This window comes from Brienomyrus brachyistius, chromosome 14, assembly GCF_023856365.1.
Source record: "Brienomyrus brachyistius isolate T26 chromosome 14, BBRACH_0.4, whole genome shotgun sequence".
NCBI classification, from domain to species: Eukaryota; Metazoa; Chordata; class Actinopteri; order Osteoglossiformes; family Mormyridae; genus Brienomyrus; species Brienomyrus brachyistius.
In genome coordinates this window covers 16785748-16808223 of record NC_064546.1, presented here as the reverse complement: position 1 = coordinate 16808223, position 22476 = coordinate 16785748, and the positions used below count along the sequence as shown (strand labels likewise).

At 51.7% G+C, this 22476-nt stretch overlaps 1 protein-coding gene across 4 annotated transcripts in view; it reads right to left on the bottom strand.

The window, feature by feature from the left end:
• Positions 1-273: 273 nt before the first annotated feature.
• Positions 274-22476, bottom strand: part of cdc42bpb (CDC42 binding protein kinase beta (DMPK-like)) — a 46440-nt gene continuing 24237 nt past the window's right edge. Inside the window, exons 5-37 of one of the 4 annotated variants that reach the window (XM_048974065.1) lie at positions 22029-22177; positions 21762-21855; positions 19925-20125; positions 19165-19413; positions 18802-19042; positions 18593-18712; positions 18207-18340; positions 17756-17998; positions 16794-16904; positions 15868-16115; positions 15558-15663; positions 15336-15460; positions 15141-15246; positions 13564-13712; positions 12723-12820; positions 12383-12462; positions 10509-10589; positions 10061-10138; positions 9713-9896; positions 9314-9450; positions 7724-7863; positions 7268-7349; positions 6956-7172; positions 6237-6299; positions 5384-5980; positions 4986-5083; positions 4790-4874; positions 4555-4675; positions 4344-4461; positions 3806-3997; positions 3188-3293; positions 3011-3081; positions 274-2124 (exon numbers count right to left, since the gene is read on the bottom strand). In XM_048974065.1, coding sequence (XP_048830022.1) covers positions 1993-2124; positions 3011-3081; positions 3188-3293; positions 3806-3997; positions 4344-4461; positions 4555-4675; positions 4790-4874; positions 4986-5083; positions 5384-5980; positions 6237-6299; positions 6956-7172; positions 7268-7349; positions 7724-7863; positions 9314-9450; positions 9713-9896; positions 10061-10138; positions 10509-10589; positions 12383-12462; positions 12723-12820; positions 13564-13712; positions 15141-15246; positions 15336-15460; positions 15558-15663; positions 15868-16115; positions 16794-16904; positions 17756-17998; positions 18207-18340; positions 18593-18712; positions 18802-19042; positions 19165-19413; positions 19925-20125; positions 21762-21855; positions 22029-22177 — 4956 coding nt within the window. In that variant the 3' untranslated portion in view covers positions 274-1992. The remainder of the gene's footprint in view (positions 2125-3010; positions 3082-3187; positions 3294-3805; positions 3998-4343; positions 4462-4554; positions 4676-4789; positions 4875-4985; positions 5084-5383; positions 5981-6236; positions 6300-6955; positions 7173-7267; positions 7350-7723; positions 7864-9313; positions 9451-9712; positions 9897-10060; positions 10139-10508; positions 10590-12382; positions 12463-12722; positions 12821-13563; positions 13713-15140; positions 15247-15335; positions 15461-15557; positions 15664-15867; positions 16116-16793; positions 16905-17755; positions 17999-18206; positions 18341-18592; positions 18713-18801; positions 19043-19164; positions 19414-19924; positions 20126-21761; positions 21856-22028; positions 22178-22476) is intronic. The other 3 variants (XM_048974066.1, XM_048974067.1, XM_048974068.1) reach the window with 3 other exon arrangements.

Genomic DNA, 22476 nt, shown 5'->3' with positions numbered 1-22476 from the left:
GCAGTGATGCTCTGGGCGGGTGATATTCGGAAAGCAATAGAGAACAGTGAAGAGAGTTGAGGTATGGGACGATTAAGACCATCATATTTTTCTGTTGAGGTATGAGTCCAGAAAGGCTGTGCATCCCCCATGCATTGAGGTGTATAACAAGAGGGAATCCCAAACAGTGAACCAAGTCCACTGTCTATCCACTTAAAGCACTGCGGGGTATTTAAGGACCACTGGGTCTGAACCTCTGTTACAAATGAAATATACACCAGTAACAGCAATGGATAAGGTACCTCCCTCTTTTTTTATTGCCTGCTCAAATACTTGATCACAACTCAATAATTACAAAGGTTTCAACATGTGATTTTAAAAAAATCAGTAGTATTTTAACAAATGGAGTCATTTTCAGAGACTGAACAGAGAGGGGGGGGGGGATAAAACCTGGGCAGATTACAGTGATGGGTATTAAGTTTACATAAAATCAAGGTTTTCTTAAACTAAAAGAAATGTGCAAGTTTGATACAGTGTTTCTGAAACAGAAAACAAACACACCACCATTTGCAGTGTCACTATTAGCCCGTAATGTTAAGATATATGCAAGTATAGAACTGATGTCATACAGTCTTATAAAATGGCACTGAAGGCACACTAGAGTGACAAACTTGATATGCCAACCATGGCCTTTAATTACATGTCTGTACTCACAAACATCTGGATTCAAATTTATAATACACTGATTAAAATATACACAAAACAGCACCACCTGGTGGACAGGCGGAATAACTGGCGGCAATGAGGACAGGAGCTAGCATGTATGTTCAACACTGTTCCTAAGTGACTAATACAACAAGAGTGGAGCCGGTAAGTGGGATCTTCATGCATTTCCTTACATATCAATTAAAATAAGCAGCAGTAATATGAACTGTAGCAATTCCTATGAGAACTCCTGTCTATATTCTGAGATATCGCTGCTAGATTTTATTCGTTTTTAACAGCCATTTTCATCTGTCATTTAATATGCAGTGTTTCACCTACAAGTAGAACTGCTGCAGAGGTCAGGGCTCGAGTCTTGAAACACTAAAAAGCTTCACTTACAGACTTGGGATGCCCACAGGAGCCGCATTACCTCAACCGTGACGTGGCCATCATGCATGCGCTTTGCGTCAGCCTGCCCCCGTTCAATCAAAAGCGGGATGCCACGCATCAAAGAAACCACCTCCCAGCTCCTGAGAAAAGCTCATCTCCCTTCCAGCCATGTAATGCTCTTAACATCTTCATACATATACTGTACATTAAACAAAAGCCTCTCTTTTCCTTTTTCTGAAATACAAACATATTGAACATTAGTGTCATCTTTAGTATTTTATTTTGCCTCCCTCAAAAGATCCCCACACAAATCTCCATCTCAGCAATATTAAATCTATCAAATAAGAAAAAAAAAATAAAATAAAATAAAATAAACTTCTTGTGGGTAAAAAATATCTGTAATCATCTATTGACAGAATGGACATTTTACCCTGAAGCTGATATATGCCCTATGTACCATCAGAGGGCGCCATTTCACATACAGACCAAGGACAATCCTGGCTCAAATCATCCGCGACATTTCAGCACAGTGAGCTAAAATCACCCAGGCCCTTTACGGGGAATTAATGTCCCACATTAACAACATCCTTTTCACAGAGTGACATAAAAAATTAAGCATTTTGTTTTTACATGAAAAGACTTCAGGCTTCCCTTGGTTTTTAAGTTTGTTTTCTGGTCAGAGAGAAAAGAAATAGGGGGAAAAAAAATTGCCGCCAATTTTTGGTTGGGCTTGATTTGCGGAGGGGGAGGGGCAAGGTTAACATCGAGTGACCATCTTGAATAAGGAGTTAGGGAAACATGAAATTAAACTGGACTGGAGAGCCTCTGAAAGTCGAGAGAGCAAGAGAACAGAGAATCTATTCTTGGCACTTCGCAGCAACAAAAGTTGAATATGGGTAGAGGGGTTGGGAGGTGGCATCAGGCGTCGAAGGTGGTGTGGTCAAGCCCGTCCAGAGTGAGCTGACTGCGGTGGGGTGAGTTGGGGCTTGGGGGGCTGCTGGGGTTGGAGCTGTTGGAAGGGGTTGAGTGCTTGGTGGAGTCGGAGTCAGGCTAGGGGCAAGCAGAGGAGAGAAAGATGCTTAGCGCGACTTCCGCTGGATAATTTGCTCAGTAGTACTCTGCGTAGCTAGAGATGCCATTTTCCCTTCAGCTCCTGAACACAGGCCAGGTGACCTTCGACCCCTACCTGCCGCAGCTCACACCAAGAGCCCCGCCCCCACTTCCCCGCATCCGTGCCCTACCCTGTGCACACATCCCTTCGCTTCCCCCCGTGGCGACAGCCCTGCTGCATTCCGCCTCTGCTAACAATACATGAACTACAGCATTCCTGTGTCCCTCCGAGTCTCCTGCATCTTCTGCTTCCAGCTCTGACCTCCACTTCCTTCCAGCTGCTCTCTTTTCCTGAGGTAACCCCTCCCCCCCCTTCCCTTCTAGTAAAAATAATCTGATTTGCTCGTCACGCTTCAGCACCCTTTGTTCGGTTCTCCTTAAGCCTTAATTAGGAGAACCAAAAACGCCACCAGGGAAGCTCATCCCGTGTTACGCGTCTTCCTGCCTGGAGCGCTGCACTCCTGCTTTGCTGGCCTCCTTCCTGCCAGCCTCTCCAGGGAGGCGGCCCGCTGCTCCCCCGACACACAGGCGATGCCGCCTCACTGCCTCTATCCAGCCGGGCGGACCCCCTCAGCTCATGCTCGTATTGTATTACTGCCCCAGCTAATACTTTCACGCTGGACAATTCACCACCTTACACATTCACATTTATTGTTAATCACAAAAGCTAAAGACTTCAATTCCTTCACATGCACAGTCTGAAACTTGCCAAAGCACTATACCTGTGTAGCAAGCGATGAAACCCATTTAAAATGGCAGGATGTCTTTCTCATCACAATACGAATCGTGTCTGATGAATCTACTAAAACACTTGGTGGACGTTTACCTCTCTTTCGAAGTCCTGGTCAGGGTCTGAGATATGGCGGGACAATCCAGCACCACTGAAGTCCCCGCCCCCTGAGGAGCAACCATGAACGAGAGCTTCTTAAGTCAACAAGACTGAACGAAAAGGCTCAATCTGTGACTGCCTGCTATGAACATGAATGCGCATGGGGGGGCTCACCTGAGGCAGTTTGTGTATAAGTCTTATTCTTCTGTGAGCGAGAGATGCTGGAGGCAGGACGCACCCTGTCCTTCCCAGAATCCTCCTGGGAGGTTGGGACAACACTCTGTGATGCCAGACAGGGACGTGGTGAGTGGACACAGTCCAAAGAGGCAGAAAAACGAAGACAAATACACAAACGCATGTACGAATGCACATACAAGTGTTACTATGACAACCATCGGGCATTACCATAACAGCACTTTCATTTCATTGGTTGGTGCCGATGTAACCATGTCAATGTGAATGACTCCGCTACAAAGTCACCGAGATTATCAGAATCAACCAACCAGCAGTTGCGTTCAGTACACTGTTGATGGAATAACACAGGGAACAAAGACAGACCAAGTCTTCATTTTTTTCTCTCCTTGACCTAATACACAGAGCACGAAGACACCTGTGTGGCGAGATGTCCAGTTGGGGAACAGGTTTTCAGACAGATGTGACCGAACGACCAAACTTCATCAATCGTTACAGTACACCATGTGACAGAGGGCAAAGGTCACTGACAGAAAGGTGGACCAGAATGGGAAGTAGGGTCAAGGAGGTGATGAGGGGAATGAGGGAACACTAGCCTACCCTTCCTAAGGAGGAGGTGGAAGGAGAGGAGGAAGAGGAGGAGAGCTGGGACAGGCCGTGCAGTGAGGAAGGCTCTTTCTGGAGATATATTTCGGCAGAGATAGGGCTCATGTGATAGACGTGCTCAAAGTTGGTTGGAGGAGATATCAGGGCATGGTGTCGAGAGGATGAAGGGGAGGGGATCTCACTCTGCTAGGTCACCCGAAGGGAGAGAGAGAGAAAGAAAGAGAGACAGTATTCAGCCCATTCTGAAAGGGACAGGAAACAGGAAGTAACAGAAAAGGGAAAAAAGAATAGGAAAGCAACAGGATAGCCACAGTGTACTTAAATGCCACTGGTGGAGGCAAGGGGTCTGTAAGCAGCCCCAATGTCAACACCACTGCACTCAGTCTCGACTGACTTGTTTCCGCACTCACACACAAACACTCGGCTGGCGAGTGACCGGAGTGCACACCTAAAAGAAAACCAGCGCCTTGCTCCCACCGCCCCCCCCACCCCCATGTCAATCTGCCCTGCCCCTTAGGTCAGCACACATTACCAGCGGCAGGTCCATCAGAACCTGCATGCCATCTCCAGGGCCCATGTGGGCCACGTGGTTGAAGTTGGTGGGCTTGGAGATCATCTTGGACCGCAGCTCTGGGTCTCTAAGCATCTCCCTGCGAGGAAAAGCCAAAACCGCGTGACGAGCGTGATTGCGGGAGACGTGCGAAAAGGCTACGCGAGTGTGTGTGCGTGCGAGTGCGAGCTACCTCCTCTGCTGAAGTCTCTCCTCCTCAGGAACTTTGAACAGGAACTTCCTCTTGCTGCGCGTCCTCACCATCAGCTTCCTGCTGTTGTCGAACGTCTCGGGCACGGCCAGGTCTGAGGCCTCTGCGGAGGGGTGCATTCTTCAGGTGTCTGCTACAAACCTCCCTCCCTAACCCAAACCTGACTCCATGTTTATGGATTTGTAAAAGTGGGAGAGAAGGTAGCACGACTGCACACCTGTTGAGCTGTTACTGAAGTACACAAGGCGAGGCTGCTCAGATACCAGCAGATTCAAGCTGCCCTCCACGTTCAGGGGGCGGATCTGAGAAGCGAGAGACAGGCGTTCGTTACAGTCATTGCCAATAACAATCCACGATGAGACGGCACCATATCACAGTGTTGACCTCCCAAGGTAGCCACACAGTACACGTGCCTTTCTTAAAGATATGGTTTGGACCCATTCCATGGTGTTGACATCGAAGACATCGACGCCATAATCGCTGTAGACCGTCAAGTAGGACAGATTCGAGCCTGGAAGACACGAATGGGCCATCAAACACGGGTCATTCCTTCTGCTACCAGCCTCAACATGCTGGGATCACCACTGCACCAGTGTTAAGCTTAAAACTAAAGCACATTCCATCAGACACTTCCACGAAGGAAACCAAAAACCCATCACAGCTAAATCGCACTAATTCTTCACCGCCGATACCATTCGATGTTTATTCAGCCCAACGGCTCAAAGGTCAGGGGAACAGAGCATGTGAATCAGAGGTTACGGCCAATGGCCGTTGGCCAAACATCGATAATTTTGAAGGTAAGAGAACATACTGCAGGCGACTGGTGTAGCCGGCCACATCAGCTCCTGGACGCGGGAGCGGCGGCCCTGCAGGTCCACGTAGATGCCCAGCAGGCTGAAGCAGAGCAGGAACTCATTTGCTCCCACCTCCGCCGCGTGCAGGGCGTCCAGAGGCTGCTGGCTGAGGAAGGACAGCGACGGGTCGGTGGGGCCCACCAGGCTGACGGGCGACGACTCCCCCTGCAGGCCGAGCAAGGCAAAGCCGGATGGATAGCCCACGCAGAGTCGCTCGCGCAGGATGCCCAGCCACTGCACCGGGCCCGGCGCCTGCACTTCCCACAGCCTGCGGCATTGCTGCTTGGCGCGCGGCACCTCGTAGCACAGCACTTGCCGCTTGACGGCGGCCAGCAGGCAGGCAGGCCCCCCGGGTCGTAGGGTGCCCGTGGTCAGCGCCTGGCAGCCCCTGGTCTCCGGCAGCTTCATGTCGAAGTTGCACTCGGCGCCCTCCAGCACGCCCCAGGAGTAGAGGTGCACGTGTCGATTGCGGCCACATAGCAAGACCACCATCTTCTCTTTGGGGATCAGCTCGATCTGGTGGACCTTCTTGCAGTCGGCTGCCCGAACAATCACTGGGGAGACATGCAGATCGCCTGAGACGTACGCGGACACTTGCACAGCCTGCCGACGTCGCTTCAATAAGCTGGTGAAAGTGAGCGAGGCTGGTTCTCCATTGCTACAAAGTGGTTTTGTAGGCCATTGAAAGATATCAAGCAGTAGGGCAACTTCACATTTAAACAAGCAGCACTTCAAAGAGCAAAAGGTCTCTGGAGGAACGGGCAAAAGAAAGTACACAAGGAGAGCCCTCAGCTGACAGCAGACACCTACCATCTCTGGTAACCTCCACGACATAGAGGCCCTCCTCTGTGCCCAGGGCAATGCGCTCACGGTCTGCAGGGGACAGAGGGATGGAGGCGTCAACACAGATCACTTACCAGGGCTTTTAGGGAAGCCAATAAATGAGGTGAGAATTAGCTGTATGTTTTGTCCCTTCCCATTTCTGGGGTGACATTTGAGTGATTCTGTGAGACTTGTCATTGCACTTCACTGCAGGTGGCTTAAGCGTCATGGGGGGATCGCAGTGCACCTCCCAATGTTCGAGGCTTAAGGCTGAGGCAGCCACGGCTGTCTCTAACGCGGGGGCCGGACTGGCGGTTGCCCTCCGCCATCGTGTGGATAATCAGAAGCTGTGAATCTCCAGCCCTTTGCTGTGGTGGTTCTCACAGCAAAGAGTTTTTCACCGGCTAACTAGTACCATTTAAAAAAAATTTTTTTTAATAGACCACAGCACTACCGGTAGCGCATCAGACATGCCTGTAATGCCTGTGACAGACCACTCTCCTGCTAGCAAATTTCACATACGGCTTTGGGATTAGAGGACAACGTTCCCATGGCAACCTCCAAATGCGCCAGGCACTAGTCCTGCCGGCCGAATTCAACGCCGGTCACAGAAGCAAAATCAGCCACAGAACAGGAAGCGCATAAACCCGCGTATAGAGCACAGAGGAGCCATCGCCAAGCCCATAAAACTGAAGCTTGCTCCTCACCCACAATGCTGGCGGACAGGGTGGTCTTGATGGCGGGCAGGCTGCTGTCGTAGGCCTCGTGGGCCACGTGCACGGCACGGTTCCTCATCTTGTTCTTGCTCAGGATGGTCTGAAGGCCCTCCAGGATACCCACCCACTTCCTCTTCTCCGTTTCGCTCTCCGCCAGCACCAGCAGCGAAGCCGTGCGCTGTGGCGAGCTCAACAGCGACGACGTCACCTGCGGGGGGTGGAGGGGTGGGGGGCGTACATGACCAACAGCTGCCGGGAGGCCTTATGAATTCGGAATCGACAGCGGCGGCAGACGGTGCCTACCCGGAATATACAGGGGACGTCCTTTCGAGTGGCGTGGATGACGTCCGACGCCAAGACGGAGCTCACAGAAAACTCCTCATCTCTGCCAAATACAGGATGAAACGGTACCTGAGCATCACCACGCTTACCTCGCTGTTACACACACCAGTACTACAACAGGGGAAGGATGAAGAATCACATACAGGGTGAAGAGGGTAAACACAGGGTAACTGGGCATGCTTTCGACGCTCAGCCTAGTGGCTCTTATTCCACGGTCAACCCCATGTTGCGCTATTTGCACGTCACTTGACAAAAACGTCTGCTCAATCGATGTAAATGTAGATGTACGCCGAGTACGAGATGCAACAGGAGACACACTTAGAGTCTGAGGAATGTTCTGACCCGAGTCCCACCTGTGTAACCATTGGTATCACTGAAACAAGGAGAAGGTAATGGCGGGACGCTGCGGAAACCCACCTGAGGTCCAGCACCTGGCTAGCCAACATGACCGGCTGAGTGGACTTGCCCTCGGGGACGTCGTATAGGAAGAGCTTGCAGTCGCACACCACGGCGTAGGCTCGCTGCCAGCCCTTTTTCACCCCTGTAGGTTTGGGAATCTGGACAGGACGAGGCAGATCAGAACCTTCAGAGCCATATCTGCTGGGCGGGGGTGGGGGTCTGTGTGGGGCCGGTGCACAGAACTAACCAGGGAGCTGACTAGGCAGCCATTACAGAAGTGAGCTTGTAACGTATTTAACCCGACTGCCTTCAGCGGGGTGAAGTGAGGGGCCTTCAGATGGAGGAGCCAGCAAAGCGGCTAAATGGCAACATCCGAAGGGGACGTTCAGGTCCTCGATTCTACAGACAAGTCTGAACCACCAGGAGAATTACTTCAGGAATGTCGACGTTCACATTTCTGTGCATGTGCTGACCGGACTCTACTAAGGCAATTAATGATTTCCAATCGAAGGAGCTTCTCTTGGAAAATCAAAGGTAGTGATTTGGTAAAAATTAAACTGAGTTAGGTAGCTCCGCGTACATAGTGTGTGCATTAAGCGGAGGTGGCACCCTCTAGCTTCAGCCACCATTTTGTTACAAACCTAAAAAAAAATGAAAAACACACTCGAGTCAGACACTGTTGCAAAATAGCGCTGCCAACCAGAACTAAGTGCGCAAAGGGAGAAAAAAACAAAGCTTAATGAATACCTTTTCAGATTCTGAGCTAAGCTATCAATGTGGCTTGCTGAAGTTTTACTTAAAAAGGAAGAAAAATGATTGGTTCAGGGAGACAACCAATTAGATTGTAGAGGCGGTGGATCCAAGCAACTAGAGTAAGCAGGACCGACCAATCTGGTGTCTTGGCCCCACCTCCCGTAGTTGCTTGGACCCACCCCTTCTACAATCTGATTGGTTATATCTCTGAACCAATGATTCTTCTTTCTGCCCTCATAACATTTTTTTGCAAGTAAAACCAGGCCCTCAACTCCGGCCTTTGAATACGGCCCTCTTTGTTATGTCTGGTTTCACCATATCTAGGAAAAGAATACAGGCACACGCTCAGTTATCAGGCAGTGGCCTCCCTGTGGCACACAGCGGGGCACAGATAGAGCCGTTCATGTCATTATGAGCACTCCGAGGTTCAGAGTCACGGCTCGCTGGCACTTTATGGGAACCGGCCACACGTGGCACACTGTGGCTTCCATGACATCCACACAAAAGGTTAAGGAGGGACAGTTAAGGAGAAACAACTGTATCTGAGTGTAAACAAAGAGCCAGAACAACCTGTTTTCAGAAATTCCTGGCCTTTCTAACCACAGAGGGGCGTGTCAGTACTCCGCACTCGAAGGGTGACGGCTTGCTTTACAGTCCGGCCCAAAGCATGCTGGGATGGGAGTGCACCTGCCACATTCCCATAAAACCCTGGGGGAGGCCACTACATTTGTCATTCAGCCAGCTCAGATTACCATGCAATGCTAAGGCAGCATCACCACACATCGGTGTTGGTGGGATCACATGCGGAACGGTTCATCAGCCGACCACCACGGTCGCCGTGGCGATGACACTCACCCTGACAAAGCCCTTGTAGGCCGTCCCAATGCCCCGCTGCACGTCAATGCCCAGAGGGCGCTTGGCCTGCTCCGGGGGAATAGGGCAGACCTGGGGGGCATGGTCCTTACAGGAGACGTGACAGATGAAGGAGCAAACTGCAGGGTGACAAAAACAGCATGAGAAGACTATTCACATATTTATTCACTTCAAAATGCAGAGGTGGAAAGTTCAGGTCCAGAAAGTAAAAATCCAGACCAGGATTTTGTTTCAGCCAACCAGTTGAGTGCTCTGTGACTGTGACTCTTTATGCTCAACTGGTTGGTTGAAACAAAATCCTGGTTTGGATTTTTACTTTCTGGACCTGAAATGTCCGGCACTGTTAAAATGAGATGGGAGGAAGGCAGGGCAGACACTTACCTTCACAGGCGTAGCCCTGGCGAATGAGACCCACCATCAGGGAGCTGCAGTGAGTACACTGGGTGGGGCTGGAGAAGGTCTTGATGCTCAGCTGGTGAGCTTTGGGCTGGGGCACACAGGGACGCCACACAGGGACGCCACCGTTAGTCACATCTCGTGATTCAGAGCTCAGGCTCTCAGAAAGCTGCACCCCAAGCACCGAATAAAATGCATTACAGGTGACCGCCTGGGCTTCAGACAAACCGTGACTCATCCCAGTCAGAGGCGCTTGCAAAGGACTGTACAGAGCGGAACACGGTGCCCACACAGCATTCTGAGCAACGCTCCGAGGTCACAGACGGGGTGTACCTTTGGGGTGGTCAGGGCCGAGGACTGGTACAGAGAGGGGGTGACTACGGGTGCAGCAGGGACGGGCTTGTCTTGCTCCTGGGGGAAGGGATCAAATATTCATGACAAAGTAAGAAAAATCAGCATAGTCCTGTTAGAGACTTTAAATAAAAATTAAGATTTGGAAGCACTGTGACACAGAGGCAGGACAAGGCAACTACAGTGAACAGAAGCTGCTATGTTTATTCGACTGGCCACCCATATGAATAAAGTTTTTTTCAAAAGATATTTTATCATAAGATAAGAGAGCCTATGAGAACCAGTATTACTTGATTTTTCATAAAATATGCAGTTTTGCCTTCATACAGCACCATACATCACTGAAGGTCGTCAAAGTGGGTATGATCAGCAGATAAAAGCGCTGAAACGGGGGATTTCACGGGGCATCACTGTACTGGAGTTCACTCACGTCTTGCTCTGTAGCTGGCGTGGGGGAAGGAGGGACGTCGGCCTTCTGGGGCGCAGAATCGACCTCAGTGATGGAGCTGGTCTGGGGGGGGGGAAGACTCACACTTTGAGGCCAGAGAAAGAAGTCACACAGCTGGTCGTCAGCAGTGAAGGGTGGCAGGAGCACAACGTACTTATTTAAAATCTGTTTGTGTCCTGCTACAACAGTTCACCAGCAGGGGGCACAATAGAGCTGGATCAGAGGCAGAGCTCCTTAGGCTTAAGGTGTGTACATGTTTGTGCACAGCACGGACACACAAACTTAGACTAGAACCAGGCTTTTGGATCCTGGCTGCACACTGAAGTGGTATATATCTAATGCGTGGCCATGACGTTTGCGCACTTGAGTCCCAGTAAAACCTGCATTTCCATCAGCAAAGATCCAATGGCAGCTATACTATGGGGAAGCCGAGACGCGGAGCTGACTTACAGACGCACATCGAGTCAGACCCCGAGTTCTGCTTCCAAACCATTTGCATTAACCCGAGCTGCGCATTGCGCTTGCTAAGGACACGCGGATCGCAGACCCCTCGGCCCCATGCCTAACAAACCAAGCCTCCGATGATAAATCGCTTCAGGGGATCCTCTGGTATGCGAGTCATGATCTGTAAGCAAACCGTAACTCAGCCACATAAATTAGTCATTACATATGAGAACACTTGTCAATAGCAGGGCGCTAATGAGAAATATGCCCCATCCAGGAAAGACGACTATTGAGAGCTTAACGGCAAGTTGGGGTAGGGGCGGAGGGGGGGGGGGGGGGGTTAGTGGCTGTGGTGTCAGGTGGGTTTGTGTGACCCCCCCTCCCTACCCAATAATAATGAAGGTTATGGTGGAAGGGGAGGCTATTTGGTAAGGTTAACCATAAGACTAGAACATGAAGCACTAGGGGATGGTGACTAGGTTGGGGGGAGGCTGTTTTCAGCCAGACTTACTTCATCCCAAAACGCTAGCAGGGAGGATGCCGACGAGGATGAGACCGAGCCCTTTTTTTGGTGACAGACGTGCGAGACAAAAACAAAACCACATTCCCATGGTTTGCCTTTTGTTGTTTGTGCATTTTAGCTACCTTAAGAACATGGGAGCAGGAGAGGAAGAGGGTGACCTGGGTGCAAAACCTGTGAATCACACTGAACCCAAATGGACTCTTTCTCCTCCTAACACTGCAAATCTGCACTTAAGCCTTCATGGACTAGCGGATAAAGCAGCACTTTGGACTCCTGCGGCATCGGAGCTGACCAAACCGCCTCCATGATGCACTTGCCTGTGGTCTATCAGCAACCCAACACTATATACAGACAAACGTATTCCTGTTTTAAAAGACACCTGGGCTGCACCAACATTATGGTAAAAAAGACCCTAAAACGCAAAAAAAAATACAGTTTTGCTCTTATGACCCATAAGCACTTATGACCCATAAGCACTTATGACCCATGTAACAATGCTTTCCAGACAGAAGGATCCATTTCCTCGGCTGTGCCAACCACGGTAACTGTGCTTAATCATAAAACAACCCCCGCGGCTTACGAGGGGGTGGGCTGTCTCTCAGGAGGGCTTTGTACAGTACAGCTACCCTGCCTGACCCCCGCAGAAGGTCGTTTGAAGTCTGTCTGGTGAGAAGGTCCATGAGGCAGATCACAAGAGGGGAGCAGTTGGCCGGGTGACTTGACCCCTGGGGGCTACTCCCTTTGATCTCCCCCCTGGCGTGTGCACATGGGGGGTGTTGGCAGGGAGTGGGTGCTAAAGTGAGAACCTGACCAAGTTCTCCAAAGACAAAGGTTTGCGTAACTTTCTCACTGCCATTGCACCAATTCCGCCTTGGGGGGAGGGACTTACTCTGAACGTCAGGTCACGGCCAAGAGAGGAGGTGTTGAAGTACTCGAAGATGGAATCCTGGAAGTGTGGAAGTTTTAAACCTGGAGCAAAATGGTAAAGAAAATGCTGGAAGCACATTCACCAGTGTGTCAAGTACGCTGGTCAATAGTAGAAGAACCTGGTTACTTTATGTAGACGTTTAACTGAAACTTAACTGTAGCATATGAAGTTGGGTTTCTTGGTAGAAGCAACTAAGAGGTTTTGTTAAACATTTTAATCAGACTATATAAAGGTTCCCAGCAACTTAGTCATAGCTAATCTGTGTCTCTGCACTAGAGGCTGGTCACACCACGGTCGTTACCTTTGTCGGACCGGGACCGGCTGTCCTCCAGGTCCTTCTTCATAGTCTCCAACTGGTCAGCCATCTCCCGGTTCTTGGATTCTGCATCCTTAAGTTTGCTGGGGGGAGGGGGAAGGGTGGGGGGTGGATGAAGAGAAACATATATAAGCACCGGTGCTAAAATTAGGCAAATTTTCAGAACCAAAAGAATCTTTTGCGTATTTATATTTGCTTGTGTTCTTGTATAGCGCAAACAGTAACGCTATAATCACCGAAGATGAAATTCACCTCGCATGCACCAGCGAAAGGAACCCAGTGATTCCGATTTACATTAAGTGCACCCCCTGCCATTTTCCACGCTTCCGCACTCGCCGAGAGCTTGATGACAGCTTACTAAGCACAATTATACGAGAAGGCTTTCCCCAGTTCAGACACACAGCCTCAAGCTGCGAGTTGATTCAAAAACAGTGATTTGTCTAACTATCGACCAACCGTGCACTAATTTGTTTTGGAAGCGCAGAGCTAGAGTCCCGCAGATATTAACTTGACATTCACTCATGCACCAGTTTAATCATAACAGAATTCACACTGGGCTACAATCAGGCGTCTGGTGCTGGAACGGTCCATTTAAACTGCCAGCATGGACCTTGCACAGCGCACGTCACTACAGGTCAACACTGAATGTTTATGCTGCTGCAGACAACCGGCTCCCTGAGTTCACAGAGGGACCAGACTAACAGGGATTTAGCATCGGAGGCTCGGAGTGATGCTGACTGTCCATCTTGACCTCTTCAGAAAAGGGGTCAAAACCTAGAGGCAGGCCTGGGATGAGTCGCCAAAGCTGGTTGGGGTGCAGACCCACCTTTCCAAGGAGATGTTGGAAGACTTGACCTTTCGTAGCTCTTCCTGGACCAGCTGCTTGGCCCGGATTTCGGCATCCAGTGCCGACTGCAGCTCGAGGCGAGCTGACATGTCCAGCTTCTGACTGCGCCGTACTTTCCAAAGGGGGTCCTGGGAGGGAGGAGGCGAGAGGGTAGGGCCATTAAGCTGCCTGGGGTGCTGGCTTCCAGAGGCAGGACTCACTCGCAGGCCAGGAGGACAAAGGCGCCGGGAGTCATACAGCACAGAAGCTCAACGAGGCCAGTGTTGGTAGACGACCACGAGGAACACCAGGAAACATCTCCTGATGTCAAACCAGGTCAAGCATCATTTAAGGAAAAATACTGATCAGAATCGCTTTGGAAATTAATCTATCTAGGTAAATGCATTACTTGTGGATCGAGTCGCATAACAACACTGGGCGGCTGGATGCTTCTGGGGTTTCATTGATTCATCTCCATGCTCCGGAAGCACGTCTGATCCCCTACCTTGGAGAGCATTAAATTCCAACTACCAAAGACAGGACTTCGCCCATTCCGAGTCGATTCCTCTCATTTAACAAACAGCAGTGCAGAATCATCGAATAGAAAAATCACTCTGTGTACCACACGCTTCGATTCTGAAGCATAAGCAGAACAAAGCATCTAATCATGGCCACCCCACAGGGGCGGAATCACCCATGCGCTCAGGGGCAGCAGAGGGAGAAGGCCAGGGGCATCATGTTTGCTGCCTCCTATTGGCCGAAACAAAGCAGCCCAGACATGTGACTGATCTGACATCAGACATGTGACTTGGGCTGACCTCTTACATGCACGGCAACCGACATTAATAGCTCGACTACCAAGAGGGAGGCTGGATTCCTTTTCTGGCTGCATGCTTTGCGCAAACATCCATCGGCCTTATATCAAGAAAAGCCTACAATAATCTCCAATCTAAGATCCCCTGTTTAATCTGAACAGACCAACATCTACCAGGTGACTGGCGTAGGGCCTGGACTCCCTTCTGCTTTGCTTTGCTCACTCTGCTACTAAAAACCACTGACACACAAAGGATTATTTATAACGGTGCAAAACTTCAAGACCATCCATCCGATGATTCTGGGAGCGGGACAACAGCTCGGGAAGAGCGTTCATAAATTCTAATAACTTTTAACTTGTTTTGCTTTGGTCTGAAGGTGGACATTATCACAGGCTCCTCCCAGGCAGAGGTGGATGATCGAACGTGCTAATGATTGGGATAAGGACAGTGATGACATGCAGATCCTAATCGGGCTGTTCATGATCCGGTGGGCAAGGTGCCATGGCAAAGATTTGAGGGGGATTATTTGTTTCAGGGTGGGGGGCACTCACCAGCTTGTCCCACCCATAAGGAAATACAGACCTCTGAAAGGGACTGTTTGTTCCTGAAGCTTGCTGGAGTGACTGCGCAAGAGGTTTACAAAAATGCACACAAGTGTCTCAAAGAAGAGCTGAAAACATCCGCACTGACCACGACGAGACGGGCAGTGAAGCGTCGCTGGGTTACGGGGTTAAAGGGCAAAGGTCAAGGGTTATGACTCACCATGGGTCGGGAGCCAAGGTTGGAACTGCGCAGTGATTCAAGCTCCTCCGTCATCTTGGAGGCTAGGGCTTGCAGGTAACCACGGGCGTCCTTCTCGTCGCTAACCCTGCGGGGGGGGCACATAATTAGATCACACACAGAGACAAAGCCATGGAGAATCAAACACACATGGGCGGACCCTCTGGGGACACCCACCACTGGATGATCTCTGCTATCTGCGCCTCCCAGTGGGCCACACTCTCCTTCTTAGCAGCCAGATCCTGGAGCTCATCCTCCAGCTGCCGATTCTGGGCTGTCAGTTTGTCCACGAATGTGCACAGCTGCAGGGGTGGGCGGGGAGCAGGGCGGTCAGTGTCATTAACCACGGCTCCCCCCCCCAGGAGAGAGACCTCTGGGCCAAACTTTGGCCTGTCTCACCCGGTCAGTCTCTGCAGTCAGCTTGCGGTTATCGTCTCCCAGCATGGTCCTCTCGCGCTCGTACTTCTCCTTCAGAGTCCTCATCGCCTCCTCCATCTCACTCTGCCTGCAGGCACGGACACACAGGCCTTTGTCACGCCCTCCTCCAAAGACGTCTAGATTTAAATATCCACCATTTCTGAGGGCTGCATGTGTAAGGGCCCGTGAGACAACCGAGTCACAGTCCCAGACTGTTAGTCAAGCTGTGGGTGGGGCTGATAGTGGAGGCGGGGCTACAAGAAGAGACATGGGCGGAGCATAGGGGACTCACCGCTCACGCTTGTCCTTCTCCAGCTTGTCCTTCAGCTGCAGCACCTCCTTCTGCAGCGCCACCTGCTGGCTCTCTGAGTCGCGTAGCTCTTTGTGCAAACTCTTCAGCTCGGCGGTGTGGGTGGCCTCTCGCCGGCCCAGCTCCTCCTCATACAACACCGCCTTCCGGTCCAGCTCCGCCCGCACCTTGGACAGCTCCTGCTGGCTCTCCGGGCTGAGGACGCTGGCCCGGCCGCTGCCCTGCTTCACCTGCCGGGGGCATCAACACGTATCGCGCGCGGGAAATCGAAACACCGTTCGCGGTCTCAGCGCCGGCGATTCCATTCGCAAGGGCGTCAACGCGAACACAGCTAACCGTCACTGCTGCCCTTTTCACCGAGTCACATGACCTGAAACGGCGAGTAGCATCCCCACTGCAGACTCACGCAGTCCATCTTCAGGGGTCCTCCCTTAATCACCCATTACACGCAGACATTAGTTCTGGGTTTTAGCCCCCCCCCGATGCTAAACGGATCAGCTGCACAACTTGGAATCGGGAGCAGATGTCGGCGATAGGCAGACATGACTCTGGACTCCCTGCTGTCTTATTTGTGGAGCAATGCGTCTCACTTTCAGGCTGTGTTTGTGTTCCCTGCCGTCTGCCCAGTGCTAGCTGCCCCCCTGGGACAGACGTGTGGGGCAGCCCATCACAGTGTGAGAGCACAGGTGGGCACTTGGTATCTGCAGCTGGACAGGGACAACCGATGTCCCCCCCCGGTCCCCCGCCACATCCCAAATAGACAGCTTTCCTCTCTACATGTTCCAAGACAATTTCAGGACTGAAGGGGGGGCGAGCCCTGGTATGGAGTGACTGTGGTCTAGGGACTCTTGTCTTTCCAGTGCAGTGACGTGCGTGTGTGTTGGGGGGGGGGGGGGGGGGGCGCTGACCTTGAGCACCTCCAGCTCGCCCTCCAGCTGCTTGCAGTACGTCTCGCTGTGCTCACGCAACTTCCGCTCCTTCGATGCCTCGGCCTTGGTGTCGTCCAGCTGGGCCTCCAGCTGTGGGGGGACGGAGCATGAGTCATCAGGACCCTCATGGGATATGAACCAACCTCGTTCTGGGTACATACACCCTGTGAATAGCCGTGGTACTGGCTGCCGCTGTTCAGTCCAGCAAGTTAACCTAAAGGCTGCTGCTGGTCATTAGTTCCCATCCTGGTGTCACATAAAGCGATGATGTTTTCGGTTAAACCGTGTCTGTGAGTATGTATATTAACACACACACACACACACACACACACACACACACACACACACACACACACACACACACACACACACACACACACACACACACACACACACACACACACACACACACACACACACACACACACACACACACACACACACACACACGTATGTATGTATGTATGTATATATATGTATATGTGTGTGTGTTAATCTTTTCCCCTCCTGCTTCACAACAGCACATTCCTGCCCAGCGCGTCACGGCAGAGGTCACTGGCCTCCATCTGGATGGAATTAGGCTGTCCGGGGAGGAGAGCCCAGGCCCACGATGGGGAGGGACAAGGGGAGGGACGCCGGCGGATTCCTGCTGAGGCCCCACATTCACGGCAGATAAAGCCGGCACTCTTGGCGGGGCTCTCCGCCCGAGAGCGTAAAAATCATGAAGGCGCACACCGAGCAGAGAGGCACGCGCCTTTCATTAGCCCGCCGCGCGCCAGGATCAGCGGGGGGGGGGGGGCATCTGGGGGGCGGGGACGGGGGATGGGGGTTGCTGGGGGGGAAAAGTTAAAGATACAAAATGTTTGGTATTCAAGGAGGGAAAGGCTTTTCGGAGGGAGGCCAATTGTGCTATGCCTCGCCGGATTCTTCCCCCAGCGTACCTCCTTGCGGGCCTTTTCTGTCCGGCGAATCTCCTGGCGCATGCCGTCCATCTTCTGTAGGAGCGACTCCATCTCCTCCTCTTTATCGCGCAGCTGGCGGGAGAGCCGCTGCTTCTGGGAGCGCAGCTCGCTGACGCGATCGCTCAGCTCCTGCGACTCCTGCAGGGCCAGCTTGCGCTGCTGGTGCACCTCCTTCAGCTCCTTGGTCTGCGACTTGAGTCGCTCTAGGGAGTCGGCCAGTTGCTGGGTGGGGGATAGAGACCAGACAGGGGCCAGGTCAGGTTTATTCACGAGTTAAGATGTGCTTAATGTTCGTTTCACATGTGCACCAATCAAACTCAAGATATCGTTTGTTTACCGTCATTCACACATGCAGCAAAGAAACTGGATGAAACCACAAATCACCCCGAGGGAGCTGCAGGGTGCTCAAACAGCATCGGTATGGCCATACCTTCTGGTTCTCCTCCCTCTCTTGTCTCAGTGCTTTCACCTGCTTTTCCAGGGCCTTCAGCTTGGTGGAAGATGTTTCATAGTCCTGCCGGAGGGTCACTGCCTCCTCAAGCTGGTGCTCCAGTCGATCAGAGTCTGAGGGAGTGGTAGGTTCATCAGACATGACTTATCAAACATCTCCTGCCCCCTCTCTTACCCAAACATCTCCTAACATCAATAACATTGTTTTTTTTCCCATTGGATCAGCAAAGACCGTGCTAACTTGGACAATTCTGAGAGTTGGGGGAACCCCTGACCAGGATCTGGTGATGTTTAAAAGCCCAAATGGCCCCAGCAGACACAGTGCTGCCCCCCGTACGCGTGACACTCCCTGGCTCAACGGCTCACCAGCCAGCTTCTTCTTCAGCCGCTCGACCTCCTCGTTCAGCTTCTTAATCTCCTTGTCTCTACCGAGCGTGCCGACCCCGCGAGTCGACCCATGGAGTGACAGCACGGCCTGAGTGGATTCTGGGAGGAGGAGAGATGCCAAGGAGTTACACACCCGTTTGTTTATCTGGAGTGTGCTCGCATACACGTGCGAGCGAGCGTCACTGTACCCTGCAGCTTGCGGTTCAGCTCCAGCTTCTCCTGCTCCAGCCGCTTGATGCGCCGCTCGAAAGCCTCCACTTGCAGGCCGCCGTCGCCATCTCGCTGGACCTCCCCCTCCGGGCTGGCTGCCGTCAGCGCCCTCTGCATGCTGCCGCAGTCAGAGAAGCAGCTCTCCGTGGTGTAGGTAAAGCCCACAAAAGGCAGGTGCTGGCCAGAAAAGCCCGTGTGGGACACCAGGGGAACCACATCCTGGATGGAGATGCACATGAGTGTGACAACTGCCGTGATCACTTGCTGTAGAAACTATAAACTGGACCGGGTGGCAGACATGTGATGTGGGCGTCGCTGAGAGCCAGAACGTGGTCACACACCGGGTTCTTCAGCACGTCGTCGTCAACGTCGAAGTTGGAGGTGTCAGAGGGTGAGCTGACGTCGGGGATGTAAGGTGCTTCCGTGTGGCGGATGTGCTCCCAATCCACACCTCTGAAGAACAGGTGGCACTTGAAGTCCTCAATGCCGCTCTGGCCCATGCGTCGCTCCCGGCTGCAGATGAGCCGCTGGATCAGGTCCTTGGCATCTTCCGACACGTCCGTGATGTGGGACGGGAATTGGAAGCGCTCCTGGAGAGGGGGGTGGAGCGTAACGTGATTGAATACCTGCCAGCCTCACACCCAACCCTTCTAGTCAGACTGACAACAAACTCCCTTTGCTGGGAGAGGATCTTTCAAGGTTTCACAAAGGGAACCTTTCGGAGTGTCTCCCGTACCACACGGGCCTATTGTGCTAAAGGGCCAGCCAACGACAGCGAGCTAAGGGCCAGCCAACGACAGCGAGCTAAGGGCCAGCCAACGACAGCGAGCTAAGGGCCAGCCAACGACAGCGAGCTAAGGGCCAGCCAACGACAGCGAGCTAAGGGCCAGCCAACGACAGCGAGCTAAGGGCCAGCCAACGACAGCGAGCTGACATCCCTCTTTTTTGGCTCCGTACCATGGGAAACAGTGGGCATGGCCGCAATTCACAGATCAACGATACATAACTTGGAGCACAAAAAAAAAAAAACATTTCCAGGAAAGTTAACATCCAGACCTGCACATAGAACTAGCTCATTAAAGGATCTAGTGCATTACTCACTTCGTGGTTCATGATCTTGCCATAGGTCTCCACCAGCGACTCTGCGTAGAAGGGCGTCTCGCCATATAGCATCTCGTACATGCAAACCCCCAGCGACCACCAGTCGCACTCGGGCCCGTACTTCCCCATGCCGTCCTCCATGGCCTGCAGGATCTCTGGGGAGATGTAATCCGGTGTGCCGACCGCAACTGAAGACTGCACCTGCGAGGGAGAGAGCGGGCGCTAATCGCAGCAGGGAGAGAGACCGCGTGGAGGCAGCTAGGGCTGTGGCTAGACAAGAAACCGCCAATCATCGTGCATCCGAAACCAGCCGTGCGTTAAGGGGGTCTTTGCGAGTCACTTGCCCAGGGCCGCAAGACACGTGTTACTGTCTGCCTTGATGCTTTCGGTGACTATCAGCTGATTGACACCCAACGATGCTAGCAGAACCTGCCAACACGGCATTATGTATCAGGAGGCTCCGCCTCCTCCAGGTTACCCCTGGTGACTTAACCGAGCTAATCAATGAGGAAGGCAGTTTTCAGAGCTGACTAAGTTCAAATGGGTGACACTAAAACCCAGTTAATATTGCTTTGCTGAGACATCACAACCGCAGCCCCATCAGCGATGCCTCGGCTGAAGAATGGCGCTTCAGCATACTGGGAGGACGGGGAAGCCAGCGAGACGAGAAAGGCCTATTTACAGACCTCCTGCTGGAGATTAGTTGCGTTCCATAAAACAGACATTCAGTGATTAAAACAACGTCTATGCTGACAGAGTTAAACTGTCAAAGCAGAACTTGGCGAGTAGCAGCTGCTAGCATGCAGTCCTGCCTGGTGACAGGCGACTCAGATGACCTTTGCAATTCGCTTTCTTTCATATGTGCCCTCTGCACATATGGAGTTGAAGTCTTCCAGAGAGGATACACATCATGAATAGCTACCATTTACATGCGTGATCCCAACCCCCGAAAAGTTATGACAGCTTGAATTATGGTGACAAACAGGAAGACAGAATAAGGGCAAGGCTAGCCAGTCCTCTTTAGCAGGAGAGCCACCTACCATTTCGCCATGCTTCTGAAGTGTTCATTCAGGCTGAGATGGTTTCTAACTCCGATGGGGGTGTGCTGTCTGGAGACCCAAAAATCAAGATATCTTGCCTGCGACACCCCTATTGCCTGTGACGTACCTCTTGCCTGTGAAACTCCCCTACTATATATGACGTCCCTCCTGCCTGTGACGTCCCTACTATCTGTGACGCCCCTCCTGCCTGGGCCGCACCTCCTGCCTGGGCCGCACCTCCGCTCATCCTGTCGCTAGAAGCAGCCCTATCACCAACATCCATAACTCCACTGGACCTTCTACATTTACACCCAAACTTTAAGAATTTAGAGCTATAAATCAGGACTTCGTTAATTTGACTCCCTCCGCTGTCCTCAAGAGGATGGGCTCCCTCTGAGTCTGGTCCCTCCCCCAAGGTTTCTTCCTTTTAAGGAATTTTTCCTTACCACTGTCACCTCTGGCTTGCTCAATGGGGGCTTTGGGCAGGGATAATGTAAAGTGCTTTGAGACAATGTAATCCTGAGAAAATGCGCTATACAAATAAAATTTAATTGAATGGAACAGAACTGAACACAGAATTACACAACACCAGTGTTTCCCAGTTTTAGGCATACGAGAATACTAGATCCAAATGTCAGTTCTTAAGATGGTCTTCAGAACCTTCTTGTGCAAAGGGATCCATAACCGTCAAGGGGAACCAAGTCGACATCCATCAATCATCAAAATCTACACACCCCACTGCAAAACAAAAGCCCAACTCAACAGGAGGATTCGGGGATCCCCTGGTGGACACTCACCGTCCCATCGTCCATCATCTTCAGGCACGAGCCGAAATCTGCCAACCTGATATGGCCGTTCATGTCCAGCAGCACGTTGTCCGGTTTAATGTCCCTGAAACGCAAAGCGAATCAACCAGTCAGCCCAGCAACGGTTCCCATGACAACCGATTCCCCAGAGACCATCTCCCTATAACAGTAGATCAAGCGAGCTAATGAGAGGGCAAAAATGGGCCAGGGAATATGAAACATCTCCAAAACATGGCGTCTCCCATGGGTGCCGCTCACCGATGCACGTAATGGAGCTGATGGATGGAGTGGATGGCGAGGACCATCTCGGCCACGTAGAACCTCGCCATGTCCTCCGGAAGACGGTCCTCAAACTTGCTAAGCAGAGTCAGCAGGTCCCCACCCACGTAATAATCCATCACCAGATACTGCGATTAGGGAGTGCAGACATGAACCAATCAGCTTGCATAGCTAAGAATGAACACGGTAAAGAATAAACATACAGCTGCTGAATAAAAATAAAAAAATTACACCTAGCCACCAATTAGCATAGACCAAGAACAAACGCACCCAAATTACGCTTGTTCATTGGTCAACACCACAAGCGTCAGGCTCTGTATTTGATGCAGTTTGACCTTGGTGATGTTCCGAATGCGCTAAGAAGCCTGATGATGCAGACACATTCTCGGGTCTTGGTACGCATCAATTGTCTTTTTGAAGTACGCAA